This window comes from Montipora capricornis, chromosome 3 (genome assembly GCF_036669925.1).
Source record: "Montipora capricornis isolate CH-2021 chromosome 3, ASM3666992v2, whole genome shotgun sequence".
In the NCBI taxonomy this organism is placed as follows: Eukaryota; Metazoa; Cnidaria; class Anthozoa; order Scleractinia; family Acroporidae; genus Montipora; species Montipora capricornis.
Genome location: NC_090885.1, coordinates 58921276 through 58941275, shown reverse-complemented (window position 1 = coordinate 58941275; position 20000 = coordinate 58921276). Strand labels below are relative to the sequence as shown.

General features: G+C 40.2%; 3 protein-coding genes across 5 annotated transcripts in view; 2 read left to right on the top strand and 1 right to left on the bottom strand.

The window, feature by feature from the left end:
- Positions 1-548: 548 nt before the first annotated feature.
- LOC138041524 (QRFP-like peptide receptor) lies at positions 549-1971 on the top strand. The gene has a single exon (XM_068887266.1). It carries the CDS (start codon positions 588-590, stop codon positions 1569-1571), a length of 984 nt encoding a protein of 327 aa, XP_068743367.1. The 5' UTR covers positions 549-587; the 3' UTR covers positions 1572-1971.
- A 4203-nt stretch (positions 1972-6174) lies between these two features.
- Positions 6175-9715, top strand: LOC138041521 (QRFP-like peptide receptor). Of its 3 annotated transcripts, XR_011130848.1 has the most exons (3): positions 6175-6400; positions 6503-6690; positions 8188-8311. XR_011130848.1 is itself a non-coding variant. In XM_068887264.1 (2 exons), exon 2 carries the CDS (start codon positions 7977-7979, stop codon positions 8799-8801), a length of 825 nt encoding a protein of 274 aa, XP_068743365.1. In that variant the 5' UTR covers positions 6175-6400; positions 7973-7976; the 3' UTR covers positions 8802-9715. The 3 variants fall into 3 exon arrangements, 2 of the variants coding, with proteins under 2 accessions (XP_068743365.1, XP_068743366.1); XM_068887264.1 differs by lacking the exon at positions 6503-6690 and having other exon boundaries at positions 7973-9715; XM_068887265.1 differs by lacking the exon at positions 6503-6690 and having other exon boundaries at positions 6216-6253; positions 7608-9715.
- Positions 9716-15069: 5354 nt separating this feature from the next.
- The window catches only part of LOC138043526 (insulin-degrading enzyme-like), a 44436-nt gene continuing 39505 nt past the window's right edge, over positions 15070-20000 (bottom strand). The window contains exons 30-32 of the mRNA XM_068889851.1: positions 18464-18527; positions 17066-17148; positions 15070-16145 (exon numbers count right to left, since the gene is read on the bottom strand). Of these exons, the coding sequence (XP_068745952.1) occupies positions 16047-16145; positions 17066-17148; positions 18464-18527 (246 nt within the window). The 3' untranslated portion in view covers positions 15070-16046. The remainder of the gene's footprint in view (positions 16146-17065; positions 17149-18463; positions 18528-20000) is intronic.

Below are 20000 nucleotides of genomic sequence, written 5' to 3'. Positions count from 1 at the left end.
TGCAACCTGTGACCTGCGACCTGCGATCTGCAGATTAGACCCGCCGAATTTCGGAACGTGATCACCATTTTCCCGCAAAAAATTACCGACTTGAAGGCGAAAAATCTCTCTTCGAAAGAGCTGAAAAAACTTTCCTTCGACAAATTGGCTAACATTTTACCCTGGATGCCAGAGGTCTTCTCGCTCACCAGCGGCGAGCAGCGTCGAAGTAGTGCTGGTCGGCGAGAGACGACTGCGACCTGTACCATTTTTCCCCGGGTGAGAGAGTTAATCCATAAATCCTATAGAACGAAAAATGGTTCCGTGTCCCAGCACTAACCGCCACTGTCGATACGCGCAAACGAACTGAAATAGATTTGTGTTCCGAACAAAATTCATCTCGCGCCTAAATATGGTCATTCAATAAAAAATTAACTACTTTTTTCTGCTTAACGTAAGTTCACAGTACAATCTGATCGATCCTGAATGCTTTAACACTTTTCTGAATACGAAACACCTTTTGTGTTATATTTTTAGCCTTTGTTGATGGATATCTACACCGTCAGGAGACGTTCAGCCGAGAATTCCTGAGTGGGCTTAAGCTCCTCATGGCACCAAGCAATAGCAGTGACCCCGAAATACAATGTGAATATCACAACGATACACGCACAGAACAAGTTTTCAAGTTAACTGCCTACTTCATCATCCTGTTTGGCTCTCTAATAGGCAATGTGCTGGTCATACTCGTTGTTGTCTTCAACAGACATATGCGAACTGTCACAAACTATCTGATCGTGAACATGGCCGTTGCCGACCTTTTGCTGACAGTTTTTAACATGACGGGCGTAATCAAATTTATAGCGACTCACAGCATCGACTGGTCTGTCACTTTGTGCAAGATGATCCCTTTCACAGAGTCACTGTCTGTAGCAAGCTCAGTTTTGACGTTGGCAGCTATCTCTATTGACCGTTTCCTAGCTATCATGTTCCCTCTCAAGCGGTACGTGACATTTTCCATAGCACGTATCATGATTGCAGTGGTGTGGATAGTTGGAATCGCCGTCAACTCTCCGCTCCTTTACGCCATGAAAATCGTTTTCGACGAACAAGCCCAAAAAAGTTATTGCTTGGAGGTATGGACTCCGGTCTTCACAGAAAATGCGGCCAGGGACTTCACAATCGTTGTTTTCGCAGCTTTTTATGTTTTTCCCCTTTTAACTATGTCCGTCTTGTACAGTTTCGTTATTCACAATCTTTGGGTCAGAAAAGTTCCTGGAGTTCAAACGCAAGCAAATCAACTTCGCGCTGACAGGTCCAAGAAGAAGGTTCTGAAGATGCTACTCGCAGTTGTGGTGGTTTTTGCACTGTGCTGGCTGCCAGTTTACATCGCGCAGTTTATCACATTCTTTGACCAAGAAACGTTTTCATGTGGTGTCCCGGCCACTTTCCCTTTTGTGGGCTACTTTCTTGGCCATGCAAATAGCGCCATCAATCCGGCCATATATGCTGCATTTAACAGTCGCTTTCGCAAAGCCTTCAGAGACTTGTTGCTTTGTCGTTGTCGTCGGAACAATGAACAACACCGCTCTTAGGCCTGTGGCATCTCGCGCCTGTTTGATCATTTGTAAGGTTTTAATTAAGAAATAAATTTCCTTCAAAGGTACTGGTTTCATAAAACATTTTCATTGTACACTCATCATGGGATTGCGTATCATAATCTGTCTTTTCAAGAAATCGGGGATAAATATGTTTTATTCCTATTCATCTTTTTAGAGAACTTAAGAAAGACGAAAGTTATAGCTTTTTTTATTACGTTTTAAATACTCCAATTCACTGTTACACCAGTTGGAAATGTCCCTCGATAAATAAGGATTTTCAGTCATTTATCATAAACGACAGCAGGGTCGAAGCAGGGCGTTTTTGCTTCTATGGCAAACGGTAAATATCAGGCTGAAATAAATCAAGGAAACTTATTTGATTCGGCTCATTTTATGCCTGAAACCTTCAAATATCAATCAAGTTATCAAAATTACAATAAGAGAATTTCATGTTTTTTTTGTCAAACAGCAACCTGCCGTCTTCCGTTTACAGCTGCGCGTGAAGAGTGATGATAACACTCTGCCAGAATTTTATAATAAAACTCTGTATTATTTTACAAGTGTGAAAGTCGTCTTGTTTATGCTTATAGGGAGCTTACGAAACGAGGACGACGACGGCTACGAGGACTTCATTTCAAAATTCAAATCCGCGTTATTCATATCACTACGAAACTATTTCATGTCGTTCCGCGTTAAGAATGTGTAGTAACTGACAAGGAATTAAACTGGTATGAGTGGGTTGGAAGCGTAGAGAGAGAACTGAAAATTCATCGTCATGTGCTAACGTCCTCCACAGAACCTTGAATTTAGTCATTTCACGTCGTCATTTAGGAGATGACGGCAAAGAAATGCACCAAAACGTAAAACGCACGTGCAGAGCGTGCAGAGCCATTGTTTTTGCTCACTAAACCTATTGTTTTGTAGCGTCGTCGTTGCCGTCGGCGTCGTCGTTTCGTAAGCTCCCTTATGTTACCGTGTGAACCTTGTCAACCTGGCCATAGTAACCACAAAGATTAAACTAAGGCAACCATAGTGCGAGATACTTTCATATTTTTTATTAAACTCTTCTAATCTCGATAGGAGCAAGTAGGGAAAGTAGAGCAATTTTCAAGAGAATTCATCGTAATTTTTCCTGTCTCGAGCGCACGCAAAGTGACTAATTTGCGACCGTCTAAATTAGTAAGACGATAACCAATTTTAGTATATACTAAAAAACAGTGGATAGCGTTGAACGCCCGCGCTGATTGGCTAACTCGGAGGTGATTATCCAAGTATCATTCACCTCTGTCATTATTCAACTCCGAGTAGCCGGCGCGCGAGATTTAAAATTCTCCACTGTATGTTACAAAAATAAAGTTTTTTTTGGTTCGCTTTTTATTCAACCTAAGTGGTATGTACTAAAACAATTAATCACCGCGGTGTCCGTGAAAGTCCACCACTATTAACCTCCACTTCGGTGAATAATTGTTCATTAGTATAAATACACAGGTGATTATACAAAATCGCGCGCTCTCATTGGCTCGCTATCTCGGATTATCAGCCGATAATCACCTCGACGGACAAAAAGGCTGCCAGTAGTCGTTTTGCCACTGTAAGTGAAGATGATTTCGCGTTTTTTTCCCAAAAAAGCAGACAATTGTGCTTTGCCATCAATGTGTTGAATAGTAAACCATTATCCTGCTCAATCTTGCAGAATATCGCCTGATTTTACCCAACTCGGCCAACGGCCTCGTCGGCTAAGTATCAGGCGATATATCGCGCGATTTCGCAGGATAATTGTTAACTACTCATCTCCGAGCAATTCGCACGGAATTTGCACTCGAAAATGTTGTAATCTTTGCAGGAATAAATGAGTTAAAATCATATTTTTGTGCTGTATTATCTCACTTTTTTAGTATATACTAAAACAAGTATTCACCTCAGTGTCGGTGGCTAGTGGTAGATATTTAACTCGCCGCTTCGCGGCTCGGTAAATATCCACCACTAGCCACCTCCACTTCGGTGAATAGTTGTTAACTATCAGAACAACCACTAAAGTATTGAATATGTCACAGTAAGAAACGCTTGCTAGATATATATATTCGATTGATGATAACTAATTTTCTATGGCTTAGTGCGTCAAGGCCACATGTCATAATTCAGCTGCCAAATTATTTGCGAGAACTCAGTGACATTTTGTAATCTACCATCCATTTATCGAACAAATAAAAAAGCCTTGATCGTGCTTTGTTCTGTCATATGTGACACCAGGAAGTTTCGAGAAGTTTCGGAGGCACGCTAACCCGAGCCACTCAGCATGCACGCTTAACTTGTGAGACTGTTCCAAGAAAACTATAAAAACACAAGTCAACCTGGTTCTGTGCGGTGGCCCGTAAGGGACATGGCATTACGTCATCAGTTTCCCTGCTTCCAATTTTCAAACTCGGAATTTTGAGTTTCTGAAACTGGAAATTTTGAGTTCACAAACTCGACATTTTTGCGTTTTCCAACTCAAAATTTGAGTTTGCAAACTCGAAATTTTGAGTTTACAAACCGGTCAGTGTAAAATACAAACTGCAGACAAGGGGTAAAATGAAGACTGAGTCTTCTAAGTCTTCAGTCCTTATCAGCAGTTATCGGACTAAAGTGACCAACAACACTCGCTTCTGACTTGTTTTATTTCAAATCTTTTCTTGCATATTCTTACTACTAGTCCATTAACAGTAACGATGCGCACACAGCAGTGTTTATTTTTCCACTTGCGTGCGGCAAATATCCCTATAATGCCACAAACTTTTGTATTCATAAGTGCACATGTACCTCAAAAATAGGTAAATATCCTTCAAAAGGACAAAAACATGGTTTCGACCAGAAATTGTGGAAAATTCCAAAGATCTTTTACAAAAGGGGTAACAAAGGTTCCCCGTAACAATGAGACTAATTCAAAGATTCTGTACCGAAAGGGTCCATTGAGATTTCCATGTACCGTGTAACGTTGACACTAATTTAAATAGTTTTAATCAAAAGGGTCCATGGAAGTTTCCATGTACCTAATATGTTGAGTGCAATTGAGGTATATAATCTTTACACGTACCCTGTAAAAATTCTTTACCGAGAGAATCCATGTACATGCAACGGTTGTACAAAAACTAGACTTCTGGGGTTAATGGAAATATCAGTACCTTGTAACTGTGAGACTAATTGAAATGTGTTTTGCCAAAAGAGTCCATGGAAATTTGCATGTGCTCGTAACAGTAATATGAAAGTTATTTACAGAAAGGGTTCATGGAAATTTCAATGTACCATAACAATTATTAAATTTAATTACGTGACAATTGCAATCATTCTTGCAATATAAGACAATATTTCCAGCTCGGTCTATTCCCTATTCATCACTGTCTGATTATGCTTTACATTTTTGGGCAAGGGTTGTGACTTCCTTCTTGAGTGTATTAACAGGCCTTTGTTTCTCATACATGTAAATGCTCAGTATTCACTTTAAATTCAAGAGATGGCTTCAGGCCAAAAGAAAAACTGAAAAATATATATAAGAAAAAATAAGCATGTTGATTGTCAGAGACTTAGCTTACTTTGATGACATTTTAACTCTTACAGCTGGTACATGTATATTTACAGTTCTTATAATTTGTTCAAGAACTAAACTACTGAGTTCTTCATAGACAAAAAAGTGCGTCCTGTTCTTCTATAGCTGTTTATAGCATGCGGTATTTATAAAAATGGCAGAGGCAGGAAGGAATATAAATTTTCGATAAGGCCAAGACTTGTTTTATTCATGAATTTGACACTGAAGAACTTTTGACAGAATAATTATTAGCTTCATCGATAAACATGTGCTTATCACACGCTTTGGAGGAAAATGTCCAAATTAGGAGATCAAATCAAACAAATGAAATGTATGTAAAACTACACAAAATGTACATTTATACCTTGAACCTGCAAGTGTCCTAACTCTAACAGAATCCCTCTTGGGGGCACAAAACGCTTTATATGGTGTCTCATAATGGCCTAATCCTTTTTTGCAACAAACCAAGTTGTGGCACTTCTCAAAGGCGTGCCAACAAAAATAATGCATGTCTTTTCCAGCACATCTGACGATCCAGTGCCAGCTGTTGACAATTTGAGCAATACAGGACATTTTCCGTGTTTTTACATAGCCCATCTTAAACACAAGGGGGAGACACAAACATGAAAAAAGTCCTCTATTGCTTTAAAAGCGATAGAGGACATTTTCGACAAACAGTATTCAGCATGCAGTATTCGTTATACACTGTTTTGCAGGCTCTCAAATGACTTTATTACTGTATTACTTTAGTCTTTCCGACTTTATTGGGTGTCAAGTAAGTTATTTCAGTAATTTTTTCCTCCTCAACCTCGGAAAATCTTGAACTTGAAGCCATGTACATTTGAAGTTGAAGAACATGGCACAGTTTTTATGCGTTATTGTAATAACGCACTCTGTCACTTTGATGTCGCCAGGTAACGGGAACTCGCGTGATCAATTTTAACCAATGACGCGTGCGGATTTTATACAGTGAACGAAGATTGAATATTAAAATAAAATAGTGTATTATTTTACAAGTGTGAAGGTTGTCTTGTTTATGCTTATGTTACCGTTTGAACCGTGTCAACCTGGCCATAGTAACACAAAGCTTAGACAAAGGCAACCACAGTGCGAGGTACTTTCATACTTTTTTACCAGAGTCCTCTATCTGCATACGAGCTGTGTCTCTGGGCAACTAGATTAATCTTCAAGAGAGGTCATCGCAATTTTTCCTGTCTCGAGTGTATGCAAAGTGACTAATCAGTTGCGACCTTCTAGATTAGTAAGTCGATAACTTATTCTATCAGAACAACCAAAAGTATTGAATAAGTCACAGTAAGAAACGTTTGCTAGATATTCGATTGATGATAACTATTTTTTTTAGGGCTTATAGTGCGACCAAGGCCACTTGCTATAATTCAGCTGCTGAATAATTTGCGAGAACTCAGTAACCCACCATCTATTTATCGATTAAATAAGGCGGCTTGTACAGATCACACAGTTTGGCGAAGAGAGAGAGAGAGAGAGAGAGAGAGCGGAATCACTTATCGCCTATTTTGCTTTGAACTGAAGGTACGTTTTCATTCACCGATTATCAGTACAGTGTGACCTTAAGGACAAGTCAGTCTTTCTGTTTATCATTTTATGCTCAATGGCACCAAGCAATAGCACTGACCCCGAAATACAATGTGAATATCACAACGATACACGCACAGAACAAGTTTTCAAGTTAAGGACGTTCGCGGCCAAAACGTTCCCACGTACAGATTTTTTTTAAACTTGCCACGCAGAAAGGTAATGATCTACTTTTGCCAAAAAGGCAAAAAAAAATGGGGGGCCACCGTGCTCGTTTTCGAGATCATGAGATGCATTTTTAGAAGATTGCGTTACTTTAAGACGATGTGAGGCAGTGTGGCCCAGTGGTTAGGGCGCTTGCCTTGAAATCCGGAGATCCCGGGTTCAAGACCCGCTCTGGCCACTCGTTGAATTAGTTCCTTGTAGTCCCTGGTTCAACTTCCCAGCTGCACTTGTAAATAGCCAACTGGTTTGCCTCCGGCCAGTTAAGATTCTTAACAGTTGTTGTTGTGTTCTGTCGTTTCGTTGATTGTGTTTCATTGGCCCTGAAAAGCCCCTCTGGGGAGCAGTCAATTAAGTATGTATGTATGTATGTATGTATGTATGTATGTATGTATGTATGTATGTATGTATGTATGTATGTATGTATGTATCTTAGCTTACAACTGTCAGCAATAAAAAAGCTACATGAGTGAAATTTAGATCAGGTAAACGTACTCACTTCAACATAACTAATATAACTAAATTAACCTTTGCAGCTGATGTCTTTTTCTGAAGTGAAATAGACCTTGAAAAACGATACATATTAGTCTAAGAAAGAAAACTTCGTTCGCACAAGAGCATAAAAGGCCAAATATTTGTAACTTCTCACGTACAGATTTTTTTTGTTTTTTGTTAAAATGGACAAAATCAAGAAAGGAAGTGATCTACGGAAAGAAAAATGGGGGTCACCGAGCATTCAAGAGAGTAAAATCGCTGGGAAGTTCTCAAAGCGATTGTCTATTCGCACTGTCACGCAATTGCGTGACATTTCCGAGAAGACCTGGCTTCACTGCTATCCCATGATGCCACTTACTTTCATGTTCCATTCTTGTGGCAAATTTTTGCTCCTTTAGCATCGTGTTTACCTGCGTGGTCTACGATGAATGACGTGTGCGTGACATGTGCGAAAAGATGCGCAGTAGCAATGGGCGCGAACGTCCTTAACTGCCTACTTCATCATCCTGTTTGGCTCTCTAATACGCAATGTGCTGGTCATACTCGTTGTTGTCTTCAACAGACAGATGCGAACTGTCACAAACTATTTGATCGTAAACATGGCCGTTGCCGACCTTTTGCTGACGGCTTTTAACATGCCGGTCACAACCAAAGTTATAGCGACTCGCTGCAACGACCAGTCTGTCACTTGGTGCAAGATCATCCCTTTCGTACAACCACTGTCCGTAGCAGGCTCAGTTTTGACCTTGACAGCTATCTCTATTGACCGTTTCCTAGGTATCATGTTCCCTCTCAAGCGGTACGTGATATTTTCCATAGCATGTATCATGATTGCAGTGGTGTGGATAGTTGGAATCGCCGTCAACTCTCCGCTCCTTTACACCATGAAAATCGTTTTCGACGAACAAGCCCAAAAAAGTTATTGCTTGGAGGTATGGACTCCGGTCTTCACAGAAAATGCGGCCAGGGACTTCACAATCGTTGTTTTCGCAGCTTTTTATGTTTTTCCCCTTTTAACTATGTCCGTCTTGTACAGTTTCGTTATTCACAATCTTTGGGTCAGAAAAGTTCCTGGAGTTCAAACGCAAGCAAATCAACTTCGCGCTGACAGGTCCAAGAAGAAGGTTCTGAAGATGCTACTCGCAGTTGTGGTGGTTTTTGCACTGTGCTGGCTGCCAGTTTACATCGCGCAGTTTATCACATTCTTTGGCCAAGAAACGTTTCCATGTGGTGTCCCGGCCACTTTCTCTTTTGTGGGCTACTTTCTTGCCCACGCAAATAGCGCCATCAATCCGGCCATATATGCTGCATTTAACAGTCGCTTTCGCAAAGCCTTCAGAGACTTGTTGCTTTGTCGTTGTCGTCGGAACAATGAACAACACCCCTCTTAGGCCTGTGGCACCTCGCGCCTGTTTGATCATTTGTAAGGTTTTAATTAAGAAATAAATTTCCTTCAAAGGTACTGGTTTCATAAAACATTTTCACGGGAAACTCATCATGGGATTGCGTATCAATCTGTCTTTTCAAGAAATCGGGGATAAATATGTTTTATTCCTATTCATCTTTTTAGAGAACTTAAGAAAGACGAAAGTTATAGCTTTTTTTATTACGTTTTAAATACTCCAATTCACTGTTACACCAGTTGGAAATGTCCCTCGATAAATAAGGATTTTCAGTCATTTATCATAAACGACAGCAGGGTCGAAGCAGGGCGTTTTTGCTTCTATGGCAAACGGTAAATATCAGGCTGAAATAAATCAAGGAAACTTATTTGATTCGGCTCATTTTATGCCTGAAACCTTCAAATATCAATCAAGTTATCAAAATTACAATAAGAGAATTTCATGTTTTTTTTGTCAAACAGCAACCTGCCGTCTTCCGTTTGCAGCTGCACGTGAAGAGTGATGATAAAACTGGGCCAGAATTTTATAATCAAACTCTGTATTATTTTACAAGTGTCACAAAGTCGTCTTGTTTATGCTTATGTTACCGTGTGAACCTTGTCAACCTGGCCATATAGTAACCACAAAGTTTAAACAAAGGCAACCATAGTGCGAGATACTTTCATATTTTTTCTTAAACTCTTCTAATCTCGATAGGAGCAGTAGGGCAAGTAGACCAATTTTCAAGAGAATTCATCGCAATTTTTCCTGTCTCGAGCGCACGCAAAGTGACTAATTTGCGACCGTCTAAATTAGTAAGACGATAACCAATTTTAGTATATACTAAAACAGTGGATAGCGTTGAACGCCCGCGCTGATTGGCTAAATCGGAGGTGATTATCCAAGTATCATTCACCTCATTATTCACCTCCGAGTAGCAGGCGCGCGAGATTTAAAATTCTCCACTGTATTTTACAAAACTAAATTTTTTTTTGGTTCGCTTTTTTTTCAACCTGTGTGGTATGTACTAAAACAATTAATCACCGGGGTGTCCGTGAAAGTCCACCACTATTAACCTCCACTTCGGTGAATAATTGTTCATTAGTATAAATACACAGGTGATTATACAAAATCGAGCGCTCTCATTGGCTCGCTATCTCGGATTATCAGCCGATAATCACCTCGACGGACAAAATGGCTGCCAGTAGTCGTTTTGCCACTGTAAGTGAAGATGATTTCGCGTTGAAATGTTCTTTTTTTTCTCTTTTTTGAAATAATCACCTGTGTATTTATACTAAAACAATTGTTCGCCTCAGGCTCAGTGATTATAGGTGAATATTCACCTCGACTTCGTCTCGGTGAATATTCACCGATAATCACTTCGCCTTCGGCGAATAATTGTTAATTATTTTTCAACACATTGTGACAATGTCCAAATATGGTCATAGCGCGCGCAATATTCGTCGTGCGTACTCAACGGATATTCTGCGATATACGAAATTTTGTGTGTCGCAGAGAAAAATGGTAGTTTTTTCAGCTTTTTTTCCCCAAAAAAGCAGAAAATTGTGCTTTGTCATCAATGTGTTGAATAATAAAACCATTATTCTGCTCAAACTTGCGGAATATCGCCTGATTTTACCCAACTCGGCCAACGGCCTCGTCGGCTAAGTATCAGGCGATATATCGCGCGATTTCGCAGGATAATGGTTAACTACTCACCTCCGAGCAATTCGCACGGAATTTGCACTCGAAAATGTTGTAATCTTTGCAGGAATAAATGAGTTAAAATCATATTTTTGTACTGTATTATCTCACTATTTTAATATATACTAAAATAACTATTCACCTCAGTGTCGGTGGCTAGTGGTAGATATTTAACTCGCCGCTTCACGGCTCGGTAAATATCCACCACTAGCCACCTCCACCTCGGTGAATAGCTGTTAACTATCAGAACAACCACTAAAGTATTGAATATGTCACAGTAAGAAACGCTTGCTAGATATATATATTCGATTGATGATAACTAATTTTCTATGGCTTAGTGCGTCAAGGCCACATGTCATAATTCAGCTGCCAAATTATTTGCGAGAACTCAGTGACATTTTGTAATCTACCATCCATTTATCGAACAAATAAAAAAGCCTTGATCGTGCTTTGTTCTGTCATATGTGACACCATTAAGTTTCGAGAAGTTTCGGAGGCACGCTAACCCGAGCCACTCAGCACGCTTAACTTGTGAGATTGTTCCAAGAAAACTATAAAAACACAAGTCAACCTGGGTTCTGTACGGTGGCCCGTAAGGGACATGGCATTACGTGATCAGTTTCCCTGCTTCCAATTTTCAAACTCGGAATTTTGAGTTTCTGAAACTGGAAATTTTGAGTTCACAAACTCGACATTTTTGCGTTTTCCAATTCAAAATTTGAGTTTGCAAACTCGAAATTTTGAGTTTACAAACCGGTCAGTGTAAAATACAAACTGCAGACAAGGGGTAAAATGAAGATGGAGGTTATGATGTAACTGTTGAAAAAGCCCAAACCCTTAAGATCTAGTGCCAACCTTCGGCCTAATTAAGCACAAAAAACACATAATTTTTTAACCTGTGGTTTTCTGAAGTAAGAAATCTGGAAAAGAATAGAGCTTTTTACCTTTATATTTTCAGATTGGAGAGAAAAAAATCGTACACAGAAACCGAAAAATTATCCAGTTATCGGACTAAAGTGACCAACAACACTTACTTCTGACTTGGTTTATTTCAAATCGTTTCTCGCATATTCTTACTACCTGTCCATTAACAGTAACGATGCGCACACAGCAGCGTTTATTTTTCCACTTGTGTGTGGCAAATATCCCTATAATGCCGCAAAACGTTTGTATTCAGAAGTGCACATGTACCTCAAACATAGGTAAATATCCTTCAAAAGGACAAAAAAATGGTTTCGACTAGAAATTGTGGAAAATTCCAAAGATGCTTTACAAAAGGGGTAATAAAGATTGCCCGTAACAATGAGACTAATTCAAAAATTCTATACCGAAAGGGTCCATTGAGATTTCCATGTACCGTGTAACGTTGACACTAATTTAAACAGTTTTAATCAAAAGGGTCCATGGAAGTTTCCATGTAACTAATATGTTGAGTGCAACTGAGGTATACAATCTTTACAAGTACCCTGTAAAAATTCTTTACCAAAAGAATCAATGTACATGCAACGGTTGTACAAAAACTAGACTTCTGGTGTTAATGGAAATATCAGTACCTTGTAACTGTGAGACTAATTAAATTAATTAAATTAAATGTAGAAAATTGTGCTTTGTCATCAATGTGTTGAATAATTAACAATTATTCCATAAGCGCGCGTTGGATATGAGATGGTAAATAGCCAACGAGGCGCGTAGCGCCGAGTTGGCTATAACCAGTCTCATATCCAACAAGCGCGAATGGAATAATTGTTTTATTAAATTCCTTCAACTTCAAAAATTTGAAAGTACGAAATACGAGCGGAAAAAGCGAGCAAATCCGAGCGAAATCGAAAAAACCTTGATGAGAACTGATCCGATGTTTTGTAATACCTTGTTGTCAGACAGACGCAGGCTCATCACAAAAACATTTCTTGCCTTTTCGCGTACTTCTAAACGTCGGAATTGATCCAAACTTTCCACAAAAAAAGTTTTTTTTTCTCCTTTTTGGCTTTATTCAAAGAGAAATTTGGCATTCCGACGAAAACATTTTTAATTTAGCAACGCTTAACGCAATTTTTTACCATATAAGGTCAAACCAAGGTATATGAGCTGATAACCGAGATTGAGTGAACCAATCAGAGCACGCGAAATGCATTATTCGAGGTTGAGAATTTAATAATAAAACAATTATCCTGCTCAATCTTGCGGAATATCGCCTGATTTTAGCCAACTCTGCCTACGGCCTCGTCGGCTAAGAATCTGGCGATATTCCGCGCGATTTCACAGGATAATTTGTTAAATATATCTCATTCTACCTAGTAAAACCCCAGGATGACAAGTCTAGCCTCACATATAATTTATTCCATCTTTAAGTTTTTACACCGAGGATGACGACACTTTTGAGAGAACAACTCCCAACATCTCTTTGCTCCGTAGTTGCCGAAACGCAAGGCACCAAAGGTGGATCTGTTGCAAAGCTCTGCCAAGACTACCAACTCTAACCACGCTGGAAGATGTTGAGTCAATCTGAACTTCAGACTACCCTGCTAGGGAGGCTTTTTTTTATCTTGCCCCTTCATTCGGCCTAAGACCTCGGATGACAATCGCCCTTTAAAGTGCTACTATGATCAAAAAATTCACTTCCCTTTTTCCTTTAGATTTTGAAAACGTGTTTGCTTGACACCTGACTGGCAAAATTTTGAGCTTCGAATTATATCCAAAGATCTCCAAAGGCTGTTTGCCTTGAGTGCAAGTTTTGGTTTTCACGGTCCGCCATTACTCACCTTCAAGATTGACCGATTGGACCTCAGAGGGTTGGATCGCGGTAAGATGACGTCAAAGACTCACTAGCTTAATAAACTGCGTGTAAACGCAGCCTATTATACATGCAAAACACGAGTTTAAAAGTCTGCAAGCTCGAAACTCCCGTGCTGCATATTTAATTTAGGAACGTGCAGACGCATTGCATTTTTAAACTAGTGAGTCTTTGACGTCATCTTATCCTAGATCCAGCTCTCTCAAGATTTTTAAAGTTAGTAATAGCGGACCATTAAGTAGGAAAATTCCAGTCAAAATAAACAGGTGTCTTTCTTAAAAGAAGGCTTAAAACTTCGGTCACTTAGTGTTCATTTAACATAGTTTTGAAATACAAAGAAAAAGTAGAATTTATTTTTGATCGTAGTAGCACTTTAAAGGCACTATGTTTGGCTAGCCATTCATAACAGACCTTCTTTGGTCTTCTAATCGAGCAAATGGAGCTTACGAAAAGACGACTAGGCCAACTACAAGGGCACCATTCAAAATAAAACCTCGTATACATGCATCGTTAAGTTGAGGGTGTATTGACGCCCTTGCGAAGGGTTTTAGTCATTTCACGCCGTTGTTCAACTAAGAGCGGCAAAGAAATAAGCCCACCAGCGAAAAAACGCACGCGTGAAGCGCGCAGAACTCTTGTTTTTGCTGACTATCAGGTTTGGTTGCCGTTGAAAGTGCTTAACCTCCCCACGCCCTCTTCACTCTACAATTACCCAGGTATTTTTTGATGCACAACTTCGCCTTCTGTCCACACGTATTTGGCGAATCCGAAAGTTATTAAATCCACCCTCCAGACTGAACATTTTTGAATACGCAATTTGAAATTGTGTGGACGGTCAAATCCCGATATTAGGGAGCTTAAGAGGGCGCGTTTTTGAGAGGCGGACGGCAACCGGAAGTGAGCTGTTTTCCCTTTTAACTTGTCTTCACACAACCAAATTTATATCGCTAAGTATCTTTTCACTATTAGATACCCTAAGTGTAAAGAGCTGGGAGAGACCGCTATCCTGGGTTGCGAAATATTCACTTCCGGTTGCCGTCCGTGTCTCAAAAACGCGCGCGCTTAAGGTCCCTATTGTTTAATTCACTGACGTAAAAAAAATCGGATACAGTCTTTGCCGCGGGCCTCAGAACGAAACGTTTTCGCTTCTGTTCTTCTTGGACTTGTTTCAAGTCTCAAAACTTAGCTATGTTCACTTATTCCTTCAATTACGTAAAACGGAGGCTAGACATTCTGAGGGCCTTTTTCGATGTCTGACGCCGGATCATTCGCACACCATAAAAACTCACAAAAGCGGGAGACGGCCAGGTCTTCGAATTTTCTGGGTCCGAACAACACAAACTACTTAGTTCTTGGTGGCCGGAGACAATTCTGTAAGCCAAACGGTGATTGAAGAACAATGGCGAGAAATTTTTCGCATGAGCCAAGGTTCCCTACACAAATTAGCTGACCAACTTAGGCCATATATCAAAGGTAATACAAAAACAGTTGTTTCTGTCCCGATTGTGAGATATTGGTAATGATAGGAGGGAGAGGCATTGCACGAAACGAAAAAAGACGAATTTGCCTCAATTCGCAGACCAAATTAGCGCATAGTCAGTAGACAATATTCCCAGAGTAGTCCTTGATAATACAAACACGGACAAATTCGATTTCAATATATACGTTACGCGTGGACGTGAAAATTCTTGAATCGGCAGAGAAAAAGCTGCGTATTGAAAAATATCTGGATACATGTGCACGAGGTCATAATTTCAAACGAAAAAAGTCAAACAATCGGGCAATCACAAAGGGTCATTTTATGAAACGTTGTCTCACTTATTTCATGAGCGCCTCATGCATTCAACTTTTTCATAATGACGGAGGACACGTGGTGTATAAATAAAGGACAATACGATAATGAGGAACCCACTCAACCGGCTTGATTCGCAAAATTTGAGCCACAAAGCCATGTAGAGATGAATATAGTTTTTGACCGGCAACGATAACAGCTGCGAGTCAAGAAAGGTCCTATTCCATTCACTTATTTCTTTTTCTACAGACTGTCATCCGGTGTTGTGGGAAATGAGCTCGTGTTCGCTCACCTGTCGAAAAAGCGCCTGCATGGTCTTAGAGTTCTACGTGAATGTTTGGTATATGAGACATTTTTAGGGATAAACTCACCCTGCTAGCAGAGCCTTTCTTTTGCTTGCTCGATTTTGGCGTTCTCGAGAAACGCTCTGCATGAATCGAGTAAGATCTTTATTCAAAAAAAGGGGTGCGTGTTGCCAGGACACAGTCTCGAACCCAAGCCTAATATGCCAGATTTCGCCGCCATCTTGGTTTTTCATGGTACAGCGGGCTCAAGTATAACCATCGGTTTTGTCACTAAACGGATGCTCGCACTGGAAAAACCGGTTTGACGAGAGAAAACAAGTCCAGAAGTTAGGGCTGCGGCGGCTTCAAAGAGTTGACGCGATTCGGGCAGAGCCTCCTTTTCTCCTCCTCAGTAAAGAAAAAGTCAAAAGGAGGCTCTGCTCGCAGGGTGGGATAAACTATGCATCCCTTAAAGTTTCGAATTTCTACTAATAGCTCTAAAAAGTTCCTGCGGCTTGAAGGCTGACCTCCGCTTCAACTCTTGGGCGAAGGAAAAATGAAGATAACGATCACTGTACTTTGCAGCTTGAATTTGCTTGATAGAAGCCACGTGGTTCTCTGCCTGGTGAAACGGATTTCCAGAGGGTTTCGGTGGAGAGAATATAGAAAGATTACCCTGTGACCTATAGCTTGGATTTTGTGGGTTTGTTGTGGTACGCTGGCGCGACTGGAAACAAAGGCAAGCTACTCTTGAATGCCGCGATGTCGTCAATAATCGTGGGCTGAAAAGAATAATAGTTTACCATTAAGCTGAGAATAAACCAATGTTTTTCAAATTGCTCCTCTTGGATCAATTGTAACTTTTCGCCCTAGCAATATATTTATAAATTTATTAGGATAGTACGCGCACTCTCATTGGTCAATAGCTGTGTTACGATGAGAGTACGGAAACACGGCTGTGACATCACACGAATTTTGATTGGTTGTGTATTGTCACACGCGCGTTTTGATTGGTTGATAGGAAATATGAGCGTGTTTCGAGAAAATCTGTTTCAATCAAGAAGTAAAAAAAACCAGCATTTTCCTTCATTTTTTGAATTATCTTTGAGAAATATTTTCTAAAAGCAATAGCCTCATTTAAACACTCGGGGGAGATGGGAGAATTCTCGAAAGTTATGCAAAGCTGTCTCGAATTCTCCCAACTCCCCCTCGTGTTTAGATGAGGCTATGGAAACACGGAAAACGTCCTCTATTGCTTAATTAGTCCACTAACACACCTTAGGTAACTTATTCCACAGCACTGGAAAATACTCTCCTACTCGATTACTTGGCTATTGAAAAGCACCTCGTCAGCTGCACACTCTAAATAGCATTACAAGCTGGTCAAACAAACTGCTGACCGGTTTGCTCAGTCGAACAAGCATCGGGTTTTTATAAGGGTGGTCGGTGTTAAAACCCCGGCCGGACCCGGCGACCGTTAGGGTATTATAATAACTCAGGAGAATATGTCGCCTTTGTACTGACATTTACACATATCATAAACATTGACCAACTTTAAACAAAACTCGCAATGTTTACAAAAGACAACTTATGTTGTCTGGTCTGGCCCACGGTAGAGTATTTTCAAGCTTAATGACATCTCTTCACATAGAAATACACCTTTTAAAACCTATTTCCATCGAATCAAGCAACAAACAGTTACCGTGGATTGATGATTAGCATCTTCTACTTTGTCGTTTTCAATGATGGTGTCATTGATGCCTTTTTCATACACAGCCTTGTTCACTGCAAGGAAAAAACTTCCTCAGATCCACGAAATTTCCCGAATCCTTGCCTGTGGTACTTAAAAGATGTTAAATGGAATCAGCACCTTGGGGAAAGGGCTGTTCTATTGCCAGAGCAGTGACGAATTCAGTCAGTGTAGAGTAATTTCGCCATTGGTTTGTTTTCAATCAGTAAGAGTGGTGATTGGTTAAAAAATGTCGCGCCACATTCGATTCTCAACCAATCAGAGGCAAAGGCCACAGTTTTCCTGTGCTTAGCGCCCTACTCCACGAGTTTGCCTTCCGTTACCTATGATTAGCTCGTTCAATTGACTGAGCTTGTTGGGATTGGCTTACGTACTTACTTGCTTTTGGTTTTCTCGCGCTCAGTTGAAAACCCCTGTATCGTAAAAATAGAGGCCTCTTATGTCCGATTGACCTACTTGTCCTTATCTTAAAGGACTGCGACTGCCTTCTTTTCACTTAACATTGACTTGCTTCATCTTTCAAAGCAAAATTGAAATCCTGATTTTTTTCAGGCTTCCCTAGGCAATTGCTAAAATTGCGTTCTTAACGACGAGGATCATAGCTTCATTTGATTTCATGTCCGAAGTTCAAATCGTATATCACTTCGTTCGTTGATTCATTCATCACGGAAACATTTGAACCCACAAATGACCCGCTCCCAACATCAGTAGCTTCATAGCTCAGTTGGTTTGAGCATCGCACGGGCATCGCGACGTCACGGGAAGTTATTGAATTGGGAGTAACCACGCGTTTTTCAAAGATAATTAATCAACAACATTTGTAAAAAGCTTTAAAATGCAAAGCAATGTATGGCCTTCTTTTCCAAATTGAAACTTAATTATCTCTGAAAAATGCGTGGTTACCCCCAATTTTCTTTTTGGATACCAAGAGCACTTACTAAGTTCTGCTTTCTCCGCAGTCTTGAACGCCGCAAAATATTCCTGTATTAATAAGCACCACCCACAGGAAATCGAGACGCGGAGAACGTATGCGCAATAATAATAGTAGGCACCGTCCTTAACTGAATGTAGGACTGCCAGATTTTTCCTGATAGACTAATTGAAAGACTGAACGACAGAGCAAAATGTTTTCTGAGATGAATCGGCGGGCGGGTTGTCTCAGCGACGGACTGGTTACGAAATTGTGTGACTGATCGAGTCAGTGAACCACTGTGTGACTGACGACGTTACATGACTAATGGACAAATACAATATTGATCGAGTGACTGGTTGACTGACTGAAAAACTGTGCGTACGTTAAGCGGGGTTAAAGGAGGCTTGCGTATTATTGCAAACAAAAGAAATACTCACTACTTTTGGACAGAATGTGAACAGCCAACTTGTGTCGTCTCGGTGCCTTGAGTGCGATAAGATCCTTAAAAAACAATATACAAAACACTATATCGTAAAGTAATTCTTTTGGAAAGAACAGTTTCACATAGGCTCCATAGTACTTAACTATATATCCTTGCCGTCCACTGCTTACAGCAACTGGCAGACAGCGGTAAAGTCAACCAAAGGCTTTACCTACGAAAGCGTTTGTCCATCACCAGTACTTAAAGTGCCCCTGTGATGAAAAAATCACTTCCATTTTTTTCAAATTTTGAAAGTGTGTTTGCTTGACACCTGACTGGCAAAATTTTGAGCTTTGTTTTTTATCCAAAGGCCGTTTACTTTGAGTGTAAGTTGTGGATTTCACGGTCCGCCATTACTCACGTTCAAAACTGACCGATTGGACCTCAGAGGGTTGGATCCAAGGAAAAGTGACGTCAAAGGCTCACTAGCTTACAATTTAAGCGTGTGAATGCAGCTTATTATATATGTAAAACGCGAGTTTTAAAGTCTGAAAGCCCAAAACTCTGGTGCTACATATTAATTCTGCGGCGTACACACGCATTTCATCTTTAAACTAGTGAGCCCTTGACGTCATTTTCTCCTCGACCCAGCTCTCGCAAGATCTTAAAGTTAGAAATGGAAAATTCCAGTTACAATAAACAGGTCTCTTTTTGAAATCAAGACTAAAACTATGTTCGCTCAGTGTTAAGTTAACATAGTTTTGAAATACAAAGAAAAATAAGAATTGATTTTTTGGTCACAGGGGCACTTTAAATGCTCGGAAAAGAGGTCACTTGAGATTAATCTTTATTTGGAGTTGTTGTGCAGAAGGAACCCGGAAACGGAGTCTTTTGAAAACGGCGTTATGGGTATAAAAGGTTAAAAACGCACAGTTAAAAAAAACGCTCCAGTTTTAGTGTGGCCAATGTGGAGACTTTTGAAAGGAAAGAGAACATTAGAAAACGCATCAGTGTTATAGCTGAGAAGCAAGAATGGCGCAGTGGCGAGAGCACTTTCCTTCCACCAATGTGGCCCGGGATCGATTTCCGGATTTGACGCCATATGTGGGTTGAGATTTTTTTGGTTCTCTACTCTGTTGCGAGAAGTTTTCCCCGGGTACTCCGGTTTCCCTTCACATTAAAAACCAACATTTCATTAATTTGATTTGTTGTCATTTCAGTTAATTTGTAGTCTCCCCAATTAGTAGAGTACTCGAGCTCGGCTAAACAACCTTTGAGACTTAAATAAAGTGATTATGATGATGATTATTATTATTTGCGATGTGACCAACCACTTTTCATAAATTTCTGGTTAAAAGACCAGTGCCCTTTACACAGACTACCAGCAACTCAGTCTGCTGCGCACGGCCGAGTTAAAAAGGAAAAGCAGGTTGAATTCTGGTCTTGTACGGATCGCCTCTTCAATAAACAAGTTCAGTAAAAAAAAATTGCACTTCGAGAAACCATTCTTTGATGGTGGCCACTTCTGTTCATTCAAAAGTTCATTCATGCAT